Here is a 23,938-nt window from a genome sequence, read left to right as displayed (position 1 = left end):
CTGCATCAGGGGGTCATCAGGTCACTAGTTTAATTTCTGATCGGCAACCGGCAGCACTCACTGTTCTTCTCTGAATGAGTGATTATTGCTGCATGATTACTAATTTACTGACTTTTGAGAACCTGATGACCCCTGATGCAGGCTGTAACCGAAACTTGCCAAGTCGGGTCTCCTTTCATTACACTTGGATGTGTGACTACTCTGGCTGCTTCTCCTTCCCTGGACCACCTCTGCTCTTTTGGTTGTTCTACATTATTGCGGAGGGTACACTCCAATTTTTCTTCCTTTCAAAAGCTGAATGCAAAAGACACAGAGGGCGATGAGGAGTGATGAGAGACAAAAGATATAACGGGGCTGTTGAAAAGAGAATTTTATAGGCTAGTGTAAGGATCTTGAATTGAATTTTGAATTGTGTCGGTAACCAGTGATGCTGAATTAGAAGACGAGTAACACAATCAAATTTCTTGGCTTGTGAATGGCTGTATTCTGAACCATTTGGAGATGCTTCAGTAGAGAGCTGGATAAACCTGTATATATGGAATTACAGTAATCCAAACAGGACAGTACAAAAGCATGTAGTAAAGTCATATTTGCTGAGGGATAAAGAAATTTGCGAATCGATCAACAGCGATGAGCTGTCACTGGATTATCAAAGTTTAGTTGTTAATCGAGATAAACTCCTAAATTATGTAACTAATGGTAATGGCATATTACAAATGGAGGGTGAGATAGAAGAACTGAAAGAATGTCCAGTCGACCAACAGGCTGTCGTTTTTAGATGGGTTAAGATATAAAAAATTAACAATCAACCAATCTGAAATTCAATTCAGATTGGTTGGTGCAGTGGACTTTGATCCTGGGGAACTGAGTTTGATTCCCACTGCAGCTCCTTGTGGCTCTGGGCAAGTCACTTAACCCTCCATTGACCCTGGTACAAAATAAGTACCTGAATATATGTAAACCACTTTGAATGTGGTTGCAAAAACCTCAGAAAGGCGGTATATCAAGTCCCATTTCCCTTTCCCTCCTTAGGGTTCAGTGCAAATTACATCATCAGTGGGGTGGAAGTTGGTACAATATTATAAATAGGACATTGTGTGAGTGTGATCTTGTTGGTTAGGTACAATTGTTACAGTATTGTACGTAGAACATTGGGTGAATACTATCTGGTTGGTTTGATACAAGTTACTTGCCTAGCACTATAACTCTATAAGGTGTGAGATTGGTAGTTTCATATAGTGGATCAATAGTCCTTCAGGGGTCTGATGAGTGGAGATTGTTATGTAGTGGGCTTTGGGAAAACATAAGTTTTTTTACCTCTTCGGGAAGCTGAGGTAGTTAATCTCTGATCTCAAAGCCAGAGGTAGTGAGTTCCATAGAGAGATTCCTGATACTAGGAAGAGCAAGTTAAAGATCCTTTGAAATCAGATTCCCTTGTGGAAAAGTGGGGCTAAGATCAGTTGTTCTTTCAGTCTATTTGAGTGGACAGATGAAAGTGGGGCTAAGATCAGTTGTTCTTTCGGTCTATTTGAGTGGACAGATGAGATATTGATCAATAGTTCAGAAGTAACGTAATGCAGAATCTGAAAGATTAGATCGGAGGCTTTAAACCTAGTTCTTTCAGCTATGGGTAGCCAGTGCAGTTTAGTGAGATAAGACGTGACACTGGTGTATCTATTTATTTTGAAAATTAGTCTTGCTGCAGTGTTCTGTATGATCTGTAGGGTTTTTTTTTATATTGGATCTTAATACTAAAAAATAGGACATTACGGTAGTCCATATGCGATAGGATCAGTATCTGGACCAGTTAAGCAAAGGCCTTTTGATTAAAGAATGATCAAATTAAACGTAGTTGTCTCATTTTAAACATTGCTGGTTGATAATGGGATGAGAATGAGAGCGAGGAGTCTAGGAGGACCCCAAGTACTATGACTTCTGAGTCTAGTAGGAAGGTTCTGTTGTTGGGTAGTGTTATTGAGATTGGGTCCTCAACTCCTTGATTTCGGAGCCAAAGGATCTTGGTCTTTTGCGCATTCAGTTTAAATTTTTTTTGCCAAAGCTCAGGACTGTATATTATTCATCCCAGTTGTTACCAGTCGGATTGGATCTTGGTGTGGAAGTATCAGCGGTAGAAGGAGCATGATGTCATCAGCGTATGATAGTAATAGTTGTCCTAAGCTCAGGTGTATTGAGCTGAGGCAGGACATGAAGAAGTTAAATAAGATAGGGGATAACAGGGATCCTTGGGGGACACCACATTTCAGGATCCAGTGGTTTGAAAGGTGTTTGTTTAGTTTCACAGAGTAGCTTCGGTGTGAGAGGACTGATCCAATTATTCCTATCTGATTCACTCGTTCGAGTAACATTGTGTGATCCATTGCCTCGAATGCCGCTAAGATGTCAAAGTAGTAGAACCTGATTCCCCTTGCATAGGTATTGTTTGACATATGTTGTTAGTACTAAGATCAGGGTTTCAGTGCTGTGTGCAGATTTGAATCCGAATTGAGATTGGTGTAAAAGAATGGTATGCTCACAACTGTTGTAGCGGTTTTATCTAGCCCTATGCCCTTCAGTAATGGTGTGAGTACGATTTTGCCAATGTCTAGAGGAAGAGAGTCTGAATCTAGCAGCTTATTGAGGCAATCTGTTAGCCATTGGATAATCTCTGGTAGAGTGGATTGGAACAGGAATTCCGGGCAGAGGTCTAGGAAGCAGTGCAAGTGTGAGCATTTTAGTAGCAGTGATTTTGTGTCTTCAAATGATAGTGGTTGAAAAGTTTACCGTATTTGGTTTGCTGTAGTTCCCTGAATTGAGTCCGAGTTAGAACATGCTCTTGAATTATAATCTTTTAAGTTTTCACCTGTTGGGTTGCTTTTAGCTAGGTCAGATCTAATTTGGTTGATCTTGCTCTCAAAATAGTTGGCTAGTTCTTGAGCGGTGGGACATGTTTGATGTACTGTGTTGGCAGAGTAGGTGGAGGTTAGACTTCTTACTAGGGTGAATAGTTTTTTTATTATCGAGGTTGTCTTGGCCCACTATTTTGCTGTAGTAATTCCTTTTGGAGTCATCTACTTTTAGTTTATAGTGGTGAAAGGCATGTTTCCAATTGGATCTGTCATCAATAGATTTGCTTTTTCTCCATTGCTTTTCAAGGTTTCGGCATTTCTGTTCCAGCTGAGTGAGCTCTTCAGAGTACCAGGGAGATTTTCATACTGCCTTGACCTTCTGCTAGTAATTGGAGCTATGTTATCCAGCATTGATTTGATTTTCATGTCCCAGACAGACTTTACTGATTTATTAGTGGTAACTTCAAGGGAGAGGGAGTCTTTTAATTCGGTCCAGAAGCTTGGTTCATTGATTTTCTCTTTGGAGGTTATCTGTTTAAAAAGTTGATACTTGGGCTGGCTCGTCAGAAAGATTTTAGTGGTAAAGTCTAGTTGGTAGTAATCGGACCATGGTATAGGTTTCCACTTAGGTGAGCCGATCAGGTTGGTGGGCTAGGAGGTCAGAAAATCTAATATATGGCCTTGTTCATAGGTTGGACCTTCCTCAAACATGGTAAGGTCTGTTATCTTCAAGAATAATTTGAAGTTACGAACATTGGTATCCATCTCATTCTGTAGATGTAGGTTTAGATCTCCCAGGAAATTGGGACATAGTGGATAAAATGATCTCCAATAAGATAGGTTCAGCCTTGGACCAGGCTCCTGGCGGCCAATAAATAAGGAGTAGGGCAATCTGATTGGCTTCTTTGGAGTTATCATGAAGTTTGCATAGCATGTATTCCAGTTCTGGGAACACTTCTGAACTGACTAGGGAGATGTGGAGAAAGCTCTTATAGATTAGGGCAAGGCCCCCCTCCCCTTTCATACCTAGTCTTGGGGAATGAAGATTGTCGTATCCGGGTGGGTATAGGTAGGGTAGTATTAGGCTGTTGATTTCTGTAAGCCATGTCTCGGTGATAAACAGGAAGCCCAGATCTGAAGATTCAAGAAGTTCCTTTATTAATAAGGTCTTGTTCACCATAGATCTTGTATTGACATAGATTGCTGGCACAGGTGTTGGGTGGGTCTTGTATTCCGTGTAGGAGGAATGTTTTATTAGGTTCAGGAGAGCTCGAGTTTTAGGTTGAGAGCTGGGCTTAGTGATTTGCCTATGGCCTGGCACACCCATGATGCTCTGTGAATGGATGTTAGAATTCATTAGCGGGTATCTACTGGTGTGTCTTAGCTGTCTACAAATATTGGATTTTCTAGGTACCTTGCAGACAACGGGAATTTGCCCAAACCCTGTGCCTTCTATCATATTCAACAAAGATTGAACAGTGGTAATAGGGTTGTCGGGATCATGAAAAAAGCAATAGAATATCATCAGCAAAGATTTAAACAGAAATATTAAAACTTTGAACCAATGTAAAAATAAGACTTAAAAAATATTAAGCAGAAGGGTTGCCAATGCTGAGCCCTAGGGTACACCACAGGAGGGGGCTGAATGAAGATAAAACTGAAGATGGAGATAGTAACAGAATATGTACATCTTGTTCGAAAAGAGCAAAACCATTCAAAAACTGTTCCAGAAATTCCAGTGTTAGCCAACCTTGCTAATAGGTGTTCATAGTCAACTAGATCAAATGCAGAGCTAAGGTTTAATGAAATAGCTATACCAGTTTCAAAACCACTATGCAGGGAGCTAATCAGAGTGGTAATCAAGGTTTCAGTAATGTGAGTAGGTCTAAAACCACATTGGTATGTGTGTTAAATATCAGAATGTTCAATTTGTTGGAGAAATTGAGAGAGAACTACCTTTTCTGTAAGCTTAGAAGCACAGTGGAAGATTAGATATAGGCCTATAACTAGAAGGAAGAGCAGTGTCCAGAGGATTTCTTTAAAATGGGACAAATTATAGCTGTTTTCCATGGTTCAGGGAAGACTCCAGATGATGGGCTTAGGTTTATCATTGTAAGTAAATCAGGTCCAAGGAACAGGTTGTAAGATGATAGGTAGAAACTAACTTCGTTAGAGAGATCAAGGACATGGAGTTGAAGTTTACCTAGTGCGACTATGATGGGACAGTTATAAGGGAGGATTAGATGAAAAAGGTTCAGGTCGAGGAAGAGAAGGGGCAACAAAAACAGACAAGAGTGGGGGCAAAGAGAGAGATGACTGAAGAGTAGTAGTCTTATCCAGAACAAAGTTTGCAAGCGAGTCAGCAGAGAGAGATGAAGAAATAGGACAGTCAGGTATAGAAGTGGACAGTTGATGAACTACTCTATAAAGGACTTTTGCCCGATTAGAGGAGGAATTAATCAATGTAGAATAGTATTGTCTTTTAGCCTTTTTTATTTCAAGATGGTATTCGCTGCAAAGTTTCCTTGCCTGAAAAAGGGTAATAGGAGAACAGTGTTTCAGCCAAAAGCGCTCCACACTCCTTGCTTGATGCTTAAGAAAGGTGAAGATCAGTGTGAAATCATAGAGAATTTACATGGGATTTAGAGGAGGGTCTGAGATTGTAAAATCTGAGAGAAAGAAGAGGAGATAGCTGAACGGAGTCCCAAGTTGCAGCTTGTTCTTGAGCAAGAATGGAGAGGAAGCTATCTGGAAAGTGCGTGAAAAGAGGAGGGAAAACACTAGGGTCCATTTTGAGAAAGACCTTTGTTAGCAGAGGTGAAGTATTTGCACACTTAATTAGTACATAAATGTAGGTGTCCTGTTACAGAATTGCCCTTCACATGCAGAAATTCATCACATGCCCTCCTGGAGCATTTCCTTTACATTTAACCTGATTTATTCATGCTATCAACTTAACTTTTTAGGTGATTCAGAATCCACTTGTGCATGTGGTCATTGTATGCAGTTAAGCCCTAACGAAGCCTTTGAAATTTTACCTCATATGAATTGCTCCAACAAGTATCAAATATATTAAATGACTGCTTGTGCTGAGCCATTAAGTAGGACTCACATATTGCAAATTAACAATATAACAATACATAAAACCACAAAGGTTTGAAAATGAAAGTAAAACCAGAGATTACCACAGCAGATTGGAAACATGGACAAACTGGATGAGCTTTGTACCTATTATTTTCCAAAATAGTTTTCAGTTTCTGTATATCTGACTCTGACCAGCTTGGGAATTTTTCTAATTTTTTTTCTAATCAGTATCTGCTGTTTCATCATCACCCCCACTCCCATATGGACATTCTTTAGGCTCCCTGAACTAAAATAAGCCTGATCTGACACACTTTCCCTGCATTCCAGCTAATTTAATCTTATTGCCAAGAATACCGAGTCAGATTTGAATTAATTTGAAACATCCAGTGTGGAACGATGGTAGACATTCAGCCAGTTTCTCATTTGCAGATATGATAGTCCCTAGGCTGGAAACAATGCTAGTCATTGGCTTGCAATGTATTTGTAATAGAGGTTAATTAGATTAATATCTATAGCTATTTCACCGTAGTCCTTGTTTGTTTCTTTAAGAATGTCTTACCCGTCCAAAAAGCAGCAGCTCGAACTCTGTGTATATTTCTGCGTTATAATCGCAAACAGGAACAGAGATATGAGATCATTCAGAAAATGATTGAACGTGAGTAAGAACTTTCTTTTTGTTACTGTGAAGAAGCCCACGTTTAGTTGCATATAAGGAAAAAAGAAAAATTTTGCTTAAATTACATAGATTTGACATGTATGACTTAATAGCAGAGTCAGGCTAAAAGTTGCAGAATTCTAGAATTTCTAAAAATATTAAAAAATGTTAGAAAATCCGCCCCTCTGTTTACTAAACCGCGCAGCAGTGAATGGGCCGTGTCGGCATTGGCGAACGGGAGCTGCTAGCACAGCTTAGTAAACGGGGGGATAATTTGTTATTACTGTAAGGTTGGATAATTGCCAAACATATTCATACTGTAAAAATATTTTAATCTTGGACTGATTTATGAAGATTTATCATTTGATAAATGAAAACATTTCAGACATACTTTGTATTTTTTTCTAGAACTGGGCCAAGGAAAAAGCTATTGGAACAGACTCCGCTTTTTAGACACCTGTGAATACATTATGGAGCTCTTTTCAAAATCCTTCTTCTGTAAATACTTTTTTCTGTCTGTGCTTGATCTTACGAATGATCCTGTAGCAAATGTCAGGTACAGTGTTTAAATAAAGTTCTGTATGATCTTACCTTTTCATTTTATGATATGCTATAAAATATTGTAATACAGTGAAACTGCTACAGCACATATGTCAAGGATACTGTACATTTAGAGAAGACAGTTGAAAATTATATTTGATACTTCATGTTATGCTAGAATCAAGAAAATTATAATTATGCAGTGTTGCTGCATGAAGCCTTTGGTCTGCTGTCAGCCTATAGAATCTGTAAATGTGGAGTCCTCAGATCCAAATGTTTGTGCCCAAACCATACTTTTTTTCCTTTTAGAATGGATAAATGGAAATAGTGCTTGTTTAACTTAGAGAGTTTCACGGGAGTGGAGTTAGCAGGAATCTCCTCCAGGTCCATGGATTTCCTGTAGAGATTCCCTCCAGGTCCACAGGACTCCTGTGGGGATGGATGCAGGTCCTGCGGGGTTCCCACCTATCCCTTCCTTGTGCCATGGCAATTATAATAGACTATAAAAATTAATGGATATGGTGGCTATCATTGAAATCTACATAAGCACTGAAAGGGGAAAGTTATCAGCATGGGCTGTTGTTAAGTTTGGTTATTTTACCACAAGTCGGGTTATTTTAGCACAGTGGACAGGTGGGGATGGGCAAGGACAGGTTAGATTTCAGTGGGGCTGGGTGAAATTTCTAGTTTAAATATCTGCATTGTATATTAAATAGAAGCATATTGTGCTCTGTATTTCATTGCTTTGTAATGAAGTATAGAGTTTCTTGCCCCACCATAAGAAAATGAGGCTGGGTTGCTAACATTACCTCGTGTAAGAGTAACAGTTTAGATGGTGCACTTAGAGGTGATACCGCATCAGAATTTGTCATTGGTGTGACCCATAAATCCATTCATACATTGCTGCAAATATAAACAGTCCAATATTTAAAAGCAATTATGTGATCGGTGGTGGTGCCAACCATGTGAGTGCTTTTAAAAAAGCCATGGCACTTATATGGATACATTTTTCCTTTCAATTTGCTAAACATCCATATCAAAAAAGTAAGTGTGTAAAGATGGGAAGGCGGTAGAACTAGAGGACATGAAATGAGATTGAAGGGGGGCAGACTCAAGAAAAATGTCAGGAAGTATTTTTTCACGGAGAGAGTGGTGGATACTTGGAATGCCCTCCCGTGGGAGGTGGTGGAGATGAAAACGGTAACGGAATTCAAACATGCGTGGGATAAACATAAAGAAATCCTGTTCAGAAGGAATGGATCCTCAGAAGCTTGGCCGAGATTGGGGGGCTGGTGTTTGGGAGGCGGGGCTACTGCTGGGCAAGACTTCTACAGTCTGTGCCCTGAAAATGGCAGATACAAATCAAGGTAAGGTATACACAAAAAGTAGCACATATGAGTTTATCTTGTTGGGCAGACTGGATGGACCATGCAGGTCTTTTTCTGCCGTCATCTACTAAGTTACTATATGTAAATACGGTTGGACTGTGCTTCTTTTAGACATGCATAAACAGGCATTTGCACGTATATATTGAATAAACGTATAAAGCCTGAGTTTATAAAACCAGGATATGCATGTCTAAAATTCTAAAACACTCAAATCTATACTAGAGTCCAAATATGTAATATTCCAGAAGTTTCTGGTTGTTTAAACAGACCTCAGTTGTGCAACTCTCAAAACTAATAAGTTTATTTTCGTCATAGGTCTCTTTGGTTTAAATGTTGTATTTTATAACCATTTTCCACATAAAGGTGTGAGTAAATCTAAATAAATAAATAAAATAATGTCTTCTTAGGCTCTAATTCAAACCATATTGATTTTTAAGTAAAATGACTTAGCTTTTGTCGACACAGGGGCAAAACAGTACGTGTTTCACATAAGCTGTTTCAAGGACATACCCCCATTATTACTTTGCTCCTTACAAAGATAAGTGGTTCAAGCCTTGAAATGTTTTCTTAGAATGTAATTTTGAAAAGACTGTTAGATAAATAAAATTAAAAACTATGGAGGTTTTTACGACTCATGACAAAGCTGCTCAGGTGAAAAAAGTGGTTCAAATGGATCAGACTTTTAAAACAACTATATAAATTGGGACCCTGAGCTTCTGAAGTCTTTCCCTCCATTTATCAAAGAATACTGATAGAAAGAGCACTGGTGACAAGATTTATATCTGGTATTAGGGTTGTTTGAGATCACCATGGTTTTAAAATCCGCTGTGTATGACTTTTGTTTTGGCATCTCCAAATACTCAAACCGGTAAGTGCGGCTCTTATTCTCATTCCCAGACAAAAATGGAAATGTCGGCACTCATCAGCGCCCGTTCAAGTGTACAGCGCTGCATATGTCTAGTAGTGCTTTAGAAATGATAAGTAGTAGTAGTAGTAGTTTTTCTGCACCTAAATATCAGTATGTGCGCTTTCACTTTCAGTTTTGTTTGGATATGTGCACATATTTGTCGCTTACTGTCAGCATTTAAAACTTGCACAGGCTTACTGACCTCATAAACATCTATTTAAACACATTTCAATACAATTTGTGGTCATCTGTACCGTGCAAGTTAAAAGCTGAACTCAAGCCCTCTGAGCATTCGGTGCAGCTAATACATAGGTGCTGCTTATTTGGAGGCACGTTTACAAAACCACTGAAAATCCGTAGCTTGTACAAGGGTGTGGCTTATATGCACAAAAATGCAGTACTTGTGACCTAATACACATTAAAAATGGTAATTCTTCTTCCGGCGGAGCCGAGCGGGAAGATGGCCGCCGACTAGAGGGCTCCGCGACGCCGCGCGAGAGATCTCCTTCTCCCCCCGCCAGCTGGGTTCGCCCGTGGCTACAACGCTGCATAAAGGTCCCGAGAGCACGGGGACACAAGCGGGCACTAGCGGGAATTCCCCGCGGTGCCGTGGCCGAAATTAATTGCACCGCGTGCGCCGCGATTCAAGATGGCGGCCGGAAGAATCCTAAAGCGGGCAGAGGAATGAACGGCAACATAACAACGCGGCGGATGGCGGCTTGGTAAAGAAACGGGCCCAAAGGCAGGGAAGAACGAGGAAGGTAGGAGAGACTAAGAGACACTCCTTTTCTGCTGCTCCCCCCCCGATTTGAAGAGGGCTTTAGCCCGGTCCCTGGCAATACTCATAGTTGAAAAGGGAAATAAACCAAGCCCAACGCAACAGAGATGCAGTGACACAATAAAGACTTGGGTAAATTAAAGAACTCGCTGTAACAGTCACGCAAATCCTCTAGACAAACTAACTGCACATAAAGGAGAAGAACTGTACTCAGCGTGATTCTATAATATACGCTGGATAAAGAACCAAATCAAAGAGAGTACTGCCCGGGTTATAATATTCAAACTGTCCCAGAAGGTGGAATAGCGGTGCGCGCTGGGCATAGAAAAATCGGCTCCACGTTTCTGATAAGGACGCCAGCTCCATAGTGCAGGTGTGCAAAACATAGCACAGGACGAAACATAGACTGCATGGAGCAGTACCTGAAGCCTAAATCTGCTGGCACAACCCGAAGTGGCACCAAATTCGACAAGGGGAAAAATACTCCTCCACCCACAGGAGCAAGAATGGCTGAAGGGAAACTCGAAAAACTCGGGGACTTCTCTGAAAAGCAATTGGCCCAGATCACCATGGCAGTGAGCGCTGCACTTAACCCCAGATTTGATTTGCTAGAACGCCAAATGAGTAACATGGAAGCTAACATGGCAGATACAGTGAAGAGACTGGGAGAAACAGAAAGCAGAATATCTGCCTTGGAAGATACCAGAGCGCAGAACACCCAAGATGTAGCTCGGATGACAGAGCAACTCAAGGCACAGCAAGACAAGATTGAAGATATGGAGAACAGAGCAAGAAGATGCAACCTCCGCATTGTGGGTCTACCAGAGGCAATTCCAGAGAAAACTTTAGGGCACGTGTTGGAGCAGTGGCTTAAAAAAGAACTGGCTCTGTCTGATAGTTACGGAGAACTGTGCATTGAAAGGGCTCACAGGCTGGGCCGGTGGCAACAGGGACAGCAAAGACCCAGAGTGGTGATAATCAAAGTTCACAATTACTTGCATAAAGAAGAAATCATGAGGGGCTTCCGTTTAAAAAGAGACACTCTGAGCTATGACGGAAACCAGATAAGAATATTCCAAGACTATTCTGCAGGAGTGCAAGAACAAAGGCGCAGATTTCACCCGCTCTGCACGACATTAGTCAACAGGAAAACAAGATTCTTGCTACTTTACCCAGCTGTTTTAAAGATCCAGCACGAAAACAAATGGCGCTCCTTCCAATCAGTGCAAGAGGCCCAGCAATTTATAGACACTGAATTGAAGGCACCTGATGATGCGCCACCTTGACTTTGAGAACAGAGAACTCCTGGTGAAGAACCGCATAACCCTTGCAAGTATAGGAGGAAATATGATGATGTGATTTACTAAGGTTGTATAAGGCAGTTGCTTATGTTACATAGTTAAAGTGATAATATGATATCTGTCAGATTGATAAAACTAATGGTGGAGGAAGTTTAAATATTTAAGGGCCATTTTAGAATTGATCTAAACTAAGAAGGGGGAGGAGCCACCAATGGGACCGAGAGGAGGAATGGGGGGGGGGAGGGGAAATCTCATAGCGGTAATGTGTCACCTGGAAGCAGAGAAATAACGATAAGGGTTGGAGGGGAGGGGGGTTTAGGTAACCGGATAAGGGGACAGAGACGGGGGAAAAATCAATGGTTCAAGGGGGGAGGGTGCTCCAGAGCTAAAAGAATTGGGTCACACACACGGGTTAGGCAAAAGGGGGGAACACATAGGAACTGCGTACCAATGAAGGAAAGGGAATATATGAAGCCACTGGGGAAGGGCTGGGACCCAGGGGCTAAATTATTAGAGTATAAATTTTGGAAAATAGCAAACCCACACAGTCACACACTGTAAAATAGTCACTTGGAATGTAGGTGGCATTACGTCTCCCATTAAAAGAAAAAAGATTCTGGCACACCTAAAACACCTCAAGGTAGACATAGCATGTTTACAGGAAACAAAGTTGACGGCAGCAGAACATGAAAAACTCAAACAGGGGTGGATAGGACAGGTGATATATGCATCCACAGATGGGCGAAAGGGAGGAGTTGCAATATGTATTAACCGCCGACTGGCCTGTAAGGTAGAGAAGATCTTGCATGATCCTAAAGGAAGATTCCTCCTGGTTAAGCTATGGTTACAAGGGAGGGAGGTATACCTACTGAATGTTTATGCTCCTACCCCTCCAGATAGCTCCTTCTTCCCAGGGTTGTTGAGGAGGCTGATACCATATGAAGACAAACACCTGATTGTAACAGGGGATATGAATATATCCATAGACCCCAAGATGGATTACTCAGGCGAGGGTAGCAGGGGAGTAGAAGGTAGGAGGGGATCACTGATGTTAAACGAGTTTACCAACTCTCTCTCTGTAGTGGACACATGGCGTAATTTACACCCAGATCAAAGAGATTATACACACCGGTCCAGGGCCCATGGGACTTGGGGAAGATTAGATTACATATTCATTTCAGCAGCCTTGTTCCATAGTGTAAGGGACACGAAAATAGAAGAGGTTCTGATATCTGATCATAGCCCTGTCTGGTTGGAGCTGGAGGCCCCAGGAGGCTTTCAGCCGTCCAGACGGTGGAGGTTCCCGGGACACCTGATAAAGGATAAATCTTTTCAAAAATTCTTAGCGAAAAAGTGGGAAGAATATGAAATGTTCAATAAAGACCACAAATCGAACCCACAGTTATTTTGGTGTGCAGGAAAGGCGGTGCTGCGGGGGGACCTGATAGCGTATGTAGCAAGTAAACGGAAAAGGAATGCAGCTAGCCTTTTACAGTTGAATAGGCGACTGCGGAAAGCCAGACGTCAGTATATAGCACAAAGATCCACGGCTACTAAGGAAGCTTATTTGTCTTTACAGGCCGCGGTAAACTCCCTATTGCATGAAAAAACATTACAGAACAGAACTTTCCAAAAATACAAGTTCCATCACTTTGGAAACAGAGCAGGGGGTATGCTGGCCCGGCTAGTTCGGAAGCGGGAGGGAAATAGAACAATACCGGCCTTGAAAGAAAAGACAGGTGACCTTACTAATAACCCAGAGAGGATCCTCCAAATATTACAGGAACATTTCAGTGACCTTTACAGGGCCAATCGGCCTGCCACGGAGGCTCATATGAAGGACTTTCTCAGTAGGGCAAAAATGCCAAAGCTAGGAGAGTCTGAAATGGCAGGCCTAGAGGCCCCGATTCAACTTAAAGAACTATCAGACGCAATAAAAGGGCTAAAGTCTTTCTCAGCTCCCGGAATGGATGGGTATTCAGGAGAATTTTACAAAATGCTCCAGCCCCAGTTGCTAGGTCCATTATTCGAATATCACCAGGCGGTAATTCGAGAGGGAAGATTCCCAGTGCATGAAAATACTGCCTCTATATCATTACTGTTGAAGCCCGGGAAATGTGGGGAGGAACCCGAATCTTATAGGCCTATCTCGTTGATTAATGTCGATATTAAATTGCTTGCAAAGATCCTGGCCACACGGCTCAATGCTCATCTCCCAAGTGTAATTGAACCTACACAAGTAGGATTCATTCCAAAAAGGCACTCGGTAACACACATTAGAAGAGTCTTATTGACAATGGCAGAGTGCCAGCATGGGGAGATCCCAGGGATACTGGTGAGCCTCGATGCTGCAAAGGCTTTTGACAGGGTCGAGTGGACCTTCTTATTTTGTGTTCTAGACTGGATAGGAATTCCTGCAGAAATGAAGCAAACCATAAAGGCCCTATATTCCGGTATGAAAGCCCAGGTCACAGCAAATGGAGGGATCTCAGAGGGGTTTCCAATAGGCAGGGGAACACGCCAAGGCTGCCCACTCTCCCCGCTTTTGTTTGATCTTACATTAGAACCATTACTACGCTATCTAAATTCGGACCCGGGAATTAGGGGGGTGAGATTAGGGGAACAGGAAGTTCGAGCTTTAGCGTATGCTGATGACGTCCTCCTAGTATTAACTAACCCACAAGAGTCTTTTAAGGTTGCCTTAGCACTGATTAAGGAGTATGGGCAGTTATCAGGGTTTAGCCTTAACCTCGCAAAGTCATGCGCGATGTCCATGGATAGTGACATTAAATTAAATTGGCAAGGAGAGGCTGTACTGAGATGGGAGACATCAAAAATGAAATATTTAGGAGTGTACATAACCAGAGATGGGGCCTCCCTATATAAAGAAAACATAGGCCCGTTGATGGAGATGACTAAAAATAAGTTGTTCATGTGGAGGGAATTACCACTTACAATTTGGGGCAGAATAGCGCTGTTTAATATGATGATAGCCCCCAAGTGGCTATATGTCTTCCAACAATTACCGTTGTTTCTGAAACGAAAAGATGAAAAGTCTTTACAACGTCTACTACAAAAGTACCTTTGGCAAGGGAAGAAACCGAGAATTCCATATCATCTAATGACAGGCCCAAGGGAGGGGGGTGGCATGGGACTTATGAGCATTAAATTTTTGGCAATCGCAAGTTCCATGAGACACATAAACGATTGGTATCGAGGGACATCTGAGTTTTCCATTACGCCGGTAGAGACGCTGATGTTCCCAAACATACACTTCAGTCATCTGCTCCATTCTGGAGCACCACTGCCCACTGGAGCATTCAGGAGGCATCCCCTACTGAGGCCCCTCAGGGAAACGTGGAGATGGGTGTGTAGACGTTATCATTTCTCTGCCCGAACGTCCCCCTGGCTGTCTATATGTAATAACCCAGCGTTCCCTCCAGGCCAAGGGGTTAGTGTCTTTAGTAGATGGGCGCAAAAAGGGATTATATACCTGGCACACGTAGTCACGGAGCAGGGACACATTCTCTCATACCAAGAGCTGCAGACTCGATTTAGGATCCCCCCGACATATCAATTTGCATATTGTCAACTGAGGCACTACGTTGCTTCCCTGGAGTGGACCGACCTCACGGAGGATGTGGTGGAGGTTCTCTCCGAGGAGTTTACTCTGGGAGCACAACTCTCAGTGCCATTGAGATTCCATCATCAGCAGCTGAAGGACACTGCAGCAGAACTAGACTTTAGACAGATTGCACGGGACTGGTCAGGGGACCTGGGTTGCACATTTACACAGGAAGAATGTAGATCATATTTGAAAGCTATGTATAAGCAGCGACTTTCCATACCCCAAAGAGAGAGGTTATATAGATGGCTGTTGAGAACACACATATCTCCTCGCAGAGCACTAAGAGCGGGGTTTGATACTACAGGAACCTGCCCCAAGTGTAACCAGGGAGCGGCCTCACTGGGGCATATGTTTTGGGGTTGTCCACTGGCGGGAAAGTTCTGGAGGCAAATCATAGCGGGAATAGACCAATTATGGAACTGCACTCTCATATATGATCCCTTAATTTTATTTAACCGCTTTAAGCTAACTGCAGAGGCTCCAGAGGGCTTTAAGGCATTTGCCAAGATGGCTATATATTTTGGAATAACCACCATACTGCAATTCTGGAGGGCAAAAGAAATACCCCCCTTACAGGCATGGCGTGCACAAATGGTGCGACAAATGAGAATAGACAGGTGTGGGGTGCCTGATCTGGAAAGCCCCGCAGGTCTCAAGTTTAAGGCTCAATGGGAAATGCTTTGGATTACCCTTCCGGTTAAGGCACAAAGCCTATTGCTGAAATTTTAAAGCCTAAGCAAGGTCTCCCAGGTTTATGAATAAACAGAGGGGCTATGGATTACGGTAAAGGTGGTCCAGTACCTACCGAAAGTCGGGTACGCAATGTACAAGGAGAGATGCCACTTCCTTAGATGCTGACTTCTTGTGTGTACTAAACTACAAACACAGTTGATTTTGTAATGGAGCAAAGGGAGGGGGGGAGGGGGGTGGGAAAGGGCAAAGGGAGGGAGGGAGAGGGCAGGGGGGTTGGGTAGGATACTCCTTAAGATTAATATAGCCAAATAACTCATATAATGTCGAAGCTGAACAACAGAGTTTATTCTGAAGTAATTTAGCCAGATGTTTGTCAATTGTTGGAGGTTTTCTGTTACATTTGTAATACTAGAATGTGATAAGATATAGGGAGTGCTGGGGTTGGGAGGAGGGGGAGGGAAGGGAGAAAATGCAAATACTATACTGTAATAAGATAAGCTGTTTCAGCCTGTGGGTTGACAATTTATGTATAAATTTCATTTTTCGGCAAAGAAAGGTTTTAATTGTCTGTTACAATCAATAAAAAAATGATTTAAACATAAAAATGGTAATTCTATAACTGGGCACTCGCACCTCTTGCATGCATAAATGTGCACAATACTAGCGCTTATGAACATAAGTGCACACTTAGCTGAAGAAATGCAAGCAGGGCACCTAAGCACTTATCTTTAATGGCACGTGTAAGTGGCGGGTGGGGGGGCATACACATAGGCATGGGTGGGACATGATCAGGGCTCCCTGGTAGACACCAGGGAAATTTCCATTAGATTCATGGGAGGAGGGGCATTCTGATGGGGTGTGGGGGGGGAGGGTCTATGCAGGACTTCTCTAACACAGCCTTTGTAGGATGCTCCCGAGAACACTGAGCTGCCAGTGGCCCAGTGCTCCAAGAGAGCAGAGTAATGCATCTTGCAAGGTTGATTGCAAGTTGAATTATGCATATGCCACTAGAGTTACCTGTTGCACTGACTTACTACAGGTTAGTGACTCCCATAGTTAATCAAGGAATGGTGAAATGTTATATTTTACTGCAGTTTAGTAACTACCCTCCTAAATGTGAGGCTGTATTTTATAAACTCACAGTTTCAAAAATATGCATATTTCTGCCTTCCAAGTTAACATGTGTACTGTCACAAATGTTGCCCCCCCCCTCCTCATATCACTGGAACTGTGCTCCCTCAGCTAAAAAGATTGCATAAGAGAGTTGCTGTATTACAAAAGATGCTTCTATTCATGATTACAAGCAGATAGTTTAGTACAAGCCGTAGCCTCGAGTGTGTCTGTGACAGATACTCTGCTGAGGGAATTAGAACATCACTGGGCACGGTCTTCAGTGCCCATTCCAGTTTAAATGCTTCTACCATTCCAGTTAAAATGAGTAGTGAACTTGTGCATGTTCGCAAAAAGTCCTGGCATGCTGCTCAGAGCCAGAAACAAGCAGCAGGAAGTTTGGGAGCAGGTTGTTAAAGAAGCCCAGGAAGAGGAGAAAGGGGAGCCTACTTTAACAACCGGCTCCCAAATTCTTAGAAACTTAGCAAACGGCTCTTGCGATCTGGTGCAAGCCAGCTCCAGCACACCACTGAGTAAAACTATCCGGACAGCATCATCAGGCTTGATTGAGAAACTTTAGAAGACAAACTCTGAGTCCAAGAAATTTGTTTTATGCAATTGTGCTGCAAAACTCAGAGCTGAAATGAACTTCTTCTGTTGTTTGTTCATTCAGTCAATCTGGAGAAAGCAGATGTCGCTGGAATTTTTATTTCCTTGGAACGAGAGATAATGCTTGGCAATTACAAGTTTACCAAAGAGTGTAGAAAAAATATGAAAGGGACCTGGTTCAAGGAGAGAGCAGATTGAGCAAATCCATCTGAGAGTGAAGAAAAATGAAGATGCTATATTTGAAATGTGTGATTGAAAAGAGAGGGTGGGGCCTGCTGGGGAGGGTCTTTTAGGTGACGATATGACATTGATGTTTTCCTTTTCTTAAGGTTATTATTTTTTCTATTTCTTGGATCTAATTGCTCTTTTCTTATGGTTGAATGATGTAATGTTAATTGGTTTAATCTCTTTTCTTTTTTTTTTGTATTGTAATTTCCTATTTCTTGTTTATCTCGCTGTGTTGAGATATATAATTGGAAACTTAATAAATATAAATAATTTTTAAAAAACTTTACGGCTAATGTGGGATAGAAATAACTAATAGTGTAATGTGAAAACATAATGGCCAATTATACAAAGCCATAATATAAATATCCAAAACTGCAAAATGTGTTCTGGGTGTGTTTAGGGTGGGATTTGGGCAGGGGTTAACTGACAAATAGGGCAGTGCCTAAGAACCCACAGAAGAAGGGGGGCACTCTCCCCTACCTTTCTTCTAATTTAACTACTTTTGATAGGTGGTTAGGGGCCCATCCCCCCTCACCAACTATCTTCAACCTAAAGATGATACCATTAGCCAAACTCCTAGCCAACCAAAACCTTAACCCCTACATATATGCCAATGACGATCCATATCCTGTTCAAAAGTGACTTAAACGAAATAACCAACGAGATCAACCAGAGCTTCCAGATCATGCACTCTTGGGCAGACTCATTCAAGTTAAAACTTAATGCAGAAAAAACTCAATGTCTAGTTCTCACCTCCCAATACAACACAAACAACTACCCTACTATATCCACCCCCTACTGCACACTTCCTATCTCAGAAAACCTGAAAATTCTTGGAGTCACCATTGATCGAAACCTCACTCTCGACACCCACGCGAAGAATACAACGAAAAAAATGTTCCAATTGATGTGGAAACTCAAAAGAATAAAACCTTTTTTCCCAAGAAACATCTTCCGCACCCTAGTACAGTCATTAGTAATAAGCCACTTGGACTACTGTAATGCTCTGTATGCAGGCTGTAAAGAACAGACCATCAAAAAACTCCAAACAGCCCAGAACACCGCAGCCAGACTCATTTTTGGAACACCTAAATACGAAAGTGCGAAACCCCTAAGAGAGAAACTACACTGGCTCCCGCTCAAGGAACGAATTGAGTTCAAGATCTGCACGACTGTACACAAAATCATTCACGCAGATGCCCCACTCTATATGTTAAACCTAGTGGACTTACCGCCCAGAAATGCCAAAAGATCAGCCCGCAAATTCCTCAATCTGAACTTCCCCAGCTGTAAAGGAATGAAATACAAACAGGCTTATGCTACCACCTTTGCATATAAAAGCACACAGTCTTGGAACGCACTACCCATGGCCCTGAAAACCATGACCAATCTAACCAGCTTTCGCAAAGCTTTGAAAACACATCTCTTCAACAAAGCCTACAAAAGTCACCCTCAATGAAACAAATCATTCCTTAAACCACCCAAGTACACCAAAAACACCTCTCACACGACCTTACCTAACACCTTCCATCTAAATCCTCTTTCACCTCTGCTTATGATCGACTATTTTTAAATCATGTAACGATGTTGTTACGTCTGTGGCCGTGACCACCCTCAGACTTACCCTATTTCTGGGAGTCAGTGGCTGTGCTGGCTTCTGCTTGTCTCTGTGTCTGTCTCTGTCTTAGTTTCTCTCTGGCTCTGTGTGCTGATTGCCCTACTGAACCTCACCTGTGTGGGCTATGCCTTTTCCAAGATGGCTGCCGCCGACTCCTCTATGCCAGTATCCAAGATGGCTCCCGCTGGGCTGACTTCTCTGTGTGTCAAGCCTCTGTTTGGATGCAAGGTGATTGCTGCAGCTGTGCCTCTGGTGTGGAAGGGCTTTATTAATCACTTAGAGACTACAGCCGGGGCCTTTGCATTTCATCTAAGGGCCCTGGTGTATAGAGTGCTCTGTACACTGTTTCAGTGTTTGCTCTGTGTGAGTTTCTATGTTTGACTAGATAGCTTAGGCACTGTGTGGCTTGTTAGCCTGTGTATAGCTTTGCTAGTTCTCTGTGTTTGTTCCTAGTGTTAGACTAGCCAGCTTAGGCACCGTGTGGCTTGTTAGCCTGTGTATAGCTTTGCTAGTTCTCTGTGTTTGTTCCTAGTGTTAGACTAGCCAGCTAAGGCACCGTGTGGCTTGTTAGCCTGTGTATAGCTTTGCTAGTTCTCTGTGTTTGGTCCTAGTGTTGACTAGCCAGCTTAGGCAGCGCTTGGCTTGTGAGCCTATGTATAGCTTTGCTAGTGCTCTGAGTTTGTTTCCAGTGTATGACTTGTTAGCTTGGGCACAGCTTTGTTGTTAGCTGGTGTATAGCTTTACTAGTCTCCTGAGTTACCTAGTGTATGTTTCTTGTGTATGACTGGTTTGCCTGGGCATAGCTTTCCTATTAGCTTGGGTACAGTCTACTAGTCCTTGTGTCTAACCTGCCGACTGCCAGAACCCGGACATTCCCTGCCTGGCTGCCTTGCCTTCGCCGAGGTGCCAGGGGGCACTCCTGGATCCTCATTCCTGCTGTTCCTGCTTGCAAGTTCCAGTTCCGGTTTTTCCTGTAAGCCCTGCCGGCCGCCCGAACCTGAGGGCTCAACCCTCGGGGAAAGGTGGTCAAGCGTAGGTGAAGCCTAGGTCCTGTGTGTTCCAGTCCAGCGGGTTCCGGTCCCGTGGGTTCCGCTCCAGTGTGTTCCAGTCCAGCGGGTTTTCTCCTGTATGTTTCAGTCCAGTGGGGCCCTCCAGTGTGTTCCAGTCCAGCGGGCTCCACTCAAGTGCGCACCCGTCCGGTGCGTTCCAGTTCCGTGTATTCCTGTGTAGAACTCCAGTCCGGGGTTCCGGTCCAGTTTTGTCTTATCTCTACCTTGGAGGTGATCTTGCCTGCCACTGCCGCTCCACGGTAGTGGCCCAAGGACTCACAAACCCAGTGCTCCCGGGGAGGAAGCCTGACAGTATGCCAAGGTCCTCGAGCACGCGACAGACGTTATCATATCTATACTCTGTAAGCCACATTGAGCCTGCATAAAGGTGGGAAAATGTGGGGTACAAATACAATAAATAAATAAATATTGTCCAAGGTCCCAGAACACTGTCAGTCCGCCCCAGGGCAGGGTAAAAAAATGTGGACATTCATTCCCCATTGCAGAAGGGGAAGGAACGTCCATGTCTAAAAAGGTCATATCTGGAGTTAGACCACCTACCTGGAACGTGCAGGGGGCCCTTTTTGGCAGGATTTGTAACTGTTTGCACTTATCCTGTGTTGCCAACAAAACATTACAAAGAGTAAGTGCAAAGCCTGTGAGATACGTACAGGGAGAGTGCTAGTGAGATCCAGCATGTACCACACAGGGCATTTATATGCTCACCCCAGCCAGAGCTTCCATATCCCCAAAAGCTGTGGTGGCGCACCCCCATACCTATGCAACCCCAGCCCCCACCAGCAGCTCCAAAGCCTCTTCCCACCCATCCCCCACTAAGTTCCAATCCTCTCACAATGTCCCATTGTCCAGTCTCCCTTCTGACTCCTCCTAGTGATCAATCCCCTCCAGACCCCTGTGCAACACTCGATCCACCTCCTGACCCCCCCCCCCCTCCACATCATGATGATCAACCCCCTCTGCCCCCCCATACAGTGGCGATTCACAAGTTTATTTCATTTGATAATGCGTATCAGATACATCTACAAGGTGTACAAAAGTAAAATCAATAGTAAGAAAATAAAAGGAACACCATAAAATCAGGATAGCAAGAAAAGAAGGTGTACTTGTAGTCATGTACAAAGCAACCCAAACCCGGTCTGCCATCCATTTCCCAAAGCTAAAGCCGCATCAGTCATTTAAAAAAGTTCTTTTGAAGTAGTTGTCTTCAGATCTTTTGTGAATACACCAAAAGCCACCCCAACAACAAAAGTGGCAGCCTCCCATAGCTCTATTCTACCTACCACCCCATACCCCCTCCACACTCACCGGTACCTATCCTGGGTCATGGCAGTGTTGCTGAGCAATAGCTGTGTTTCACTGAAGCTGCCTAGGATGGTGCCATGATCCAAGTTGGCACCTCTGCCATCTAGTAGTGGTGGTACACCCCCATATCTATGCCCCCCAAGTAGGTCCAGAGCCTCTTCCACCCCACCCCCACTGAGTTCCAATCATCATCCCATCCCCTCCCACAATGTCCAATTGTCCAGTCTCCCAACCCCCCTCCCAAATGGTTGATCCCCCCTGACCCACCCCACAATATCCAATCTCCTCCTAGAAGGCAGAGGCACCCCTTTTCAATCCTGGCACCATCCTGGGCAGCAGCAGTAGGTGGGAGAGGATAAGGGCTATGGGGATTGCTGCTATTGTGGCCGAGGGAGAGTTTGATGTAGGAGGATCTCTGCTAAATGTGTGGGTGTTGTCCAGAGGAGGATGGATCATCATGGTTTGGGGGAGTGTTGGGAGGGGGATCATACATTGCAGAAGGTCGGGGGAGATTAATCATCACAGATGAGACGGATCAGATATTGTGGGGGGTTGGACAAAAGATCAGATGTTATGGGGGGGGGGACGTCGTGACAGCAATATGAACGTCTGTGTTGCTATTGCACAACATAGACGTGCATGTGCTGTGAAATGGATGTCTCCGTACCTGCGTGTTCAGCACCCATATTATGGATGGCTTTATTTCTGAAATGGCTGTTCTAAAATAATAAGGGAACTTAAGATGGTCATGTCTTGAGTGTCTGATTTCTCCTTTCTATGTTCTTTCTAAAATGCTCTTCCACATGAGTAATAATAATGATGGTAACTTTTGGATTTTTAGCCTGCCTTTCCAAATAAAGTTCAGGATGGCTTTCAGCATTTTTAGAATTTAGGTGCAATGAATTTAATTTATTTGAGATGAGAGCTATTACTATCTCATTTGCATGGCTATGTCATTTTCATTTAGAATCCATTAGGTTCTGATTTTGACTATTATAATATAGGATACTATGATTGCAATAGAAATATAAAGCTAATGCCAACAGCAATAACAATTCTTTTTTCTTCTTCACGCATAGAATGAAAATTTGTTACATGTTGCCAAAACTGAAATCTACTCTTAAGCTTCCCACCGACAAAGTTTTGTTACAACAACTCGAACTATGTGTGAGGAAACTACTGTGCCAGGAGAAGGATAAAGATGTCCTGAGTATAGTAAAACGAGTAAGTATTAGCAGCTCCAACCGTTCAATTACAGAGAGAAAAATTGTAGAATTACTAAGACCTATTGGCAGCCATTTTTTCTTGAGATAGTGAAACGAACATAGAAATGCAAACCTCTTCCCTGACGAAGTGTAACGAAACCTGGCCATGTCGGCAGAGGTTTGAGCTGGAAGAAATCGCTGCTGCTACTTGCTTTAAGATAAGTTAAGCTTAAGCAATATTTTTGAAAAATTAATTGAAGATAAATAGTTTTTAAGATATAAAGAGTAAAAACGCAAGAAAAAGATAAAAATCTGCGGGTCGATCTATGAAGATGTAAATGACACCATTCACAGCTTGGGGCAAAGTCCCGTATGGTGGAAACTTTTGAAATATCTGAAGATCCCCGGATATCAAAAAAATTTATGTTTATTTGTCCATTGATGATGATAGATATTGAGAAGCTGGTTTGAATATATTATGTGTCTGGGAGACTGATCATAGTTTTTTTCATAGGAATACAATGGCATCTCTAACGTTTAGCACACGCCTATTTTAGCGCACGCTAAAAACGCAAGCGTGTCTGGGTAAAAGACCCCCTAAGCTTACAAGAAGACAGTACAAAATGTTATAGGAAACATTCATTATTTGGTAAGACATAATACTGTGAAAGACAAAAGATAAACTGTAGGTGGAACAATTCCAAGTTTAAAAATTGTTCTGAGAAAGTTTGGGAGAATAGCCAAGTTTTCAAACCCTTTTTAAACGTCCAGTAGGAGCTCTCAAGATGCTAGTCAGGAGGGAGGGCATTCCACAACATGGGAGCAGAACAACAAACAACAGAGTTGCAAGAGAAAGCAAGACACAACTACATAGGAGTGGGAATAATCAGGTAGTTGTCTTGGGAAGATCTGAGAGTTCATGAAGGCATGTGCAGATAGTAGATGAAGCAAGATAAGCTGGAATGCTAGCAAACAA

General features: G+C 42.8%; 1 protein-coding gene across 2 annotated transcripts in view; it reads left to right on the top strand.

Moving 5' to 3' along the window:
- PPP4R4 (protein phosphatase 4 regulatory subunit 4) overlaps positions 1-23,938 on the top strand; it is a gene marked incomplete in the record, with an annotated part of 442,181 nt that overhangs the window by 329,654 nt on the left and 88,589 nt on the right. For both annotated transcript variants that reach the window (XM_030214960.1, XM_030214959.1), the window contains 3 exon segments: positions 6,480-6,585; positions 6,994-7,141; positions 22,837-22,981. In XM_030214960.1, the coding sequence (XP_030070820.1) occupies positions 6,480-6,585; positions 6,994-7,141; positions 22,837-22,981 (399 nt within the window).

Source organism: Microcaecilia unicolor, chromosome 9 (genome assembly GCF_901765095.1).
Source record: "Microcaecilia unicolor chromosome 9, aMicUni1.1, whole genome shotgun sequence".
Classification (NCBI taxonomy): Eukaryota; Metazoa; Chordata; class Amphibia; order Gymnophiona; family Siphonopidae; genus Microcaecilia; species Microcaecilia unicolor.
Note: the sequence above shows the minus strand (reverse complement) of the source record. Positions and strands in the feature narration are given on the sequence as shown.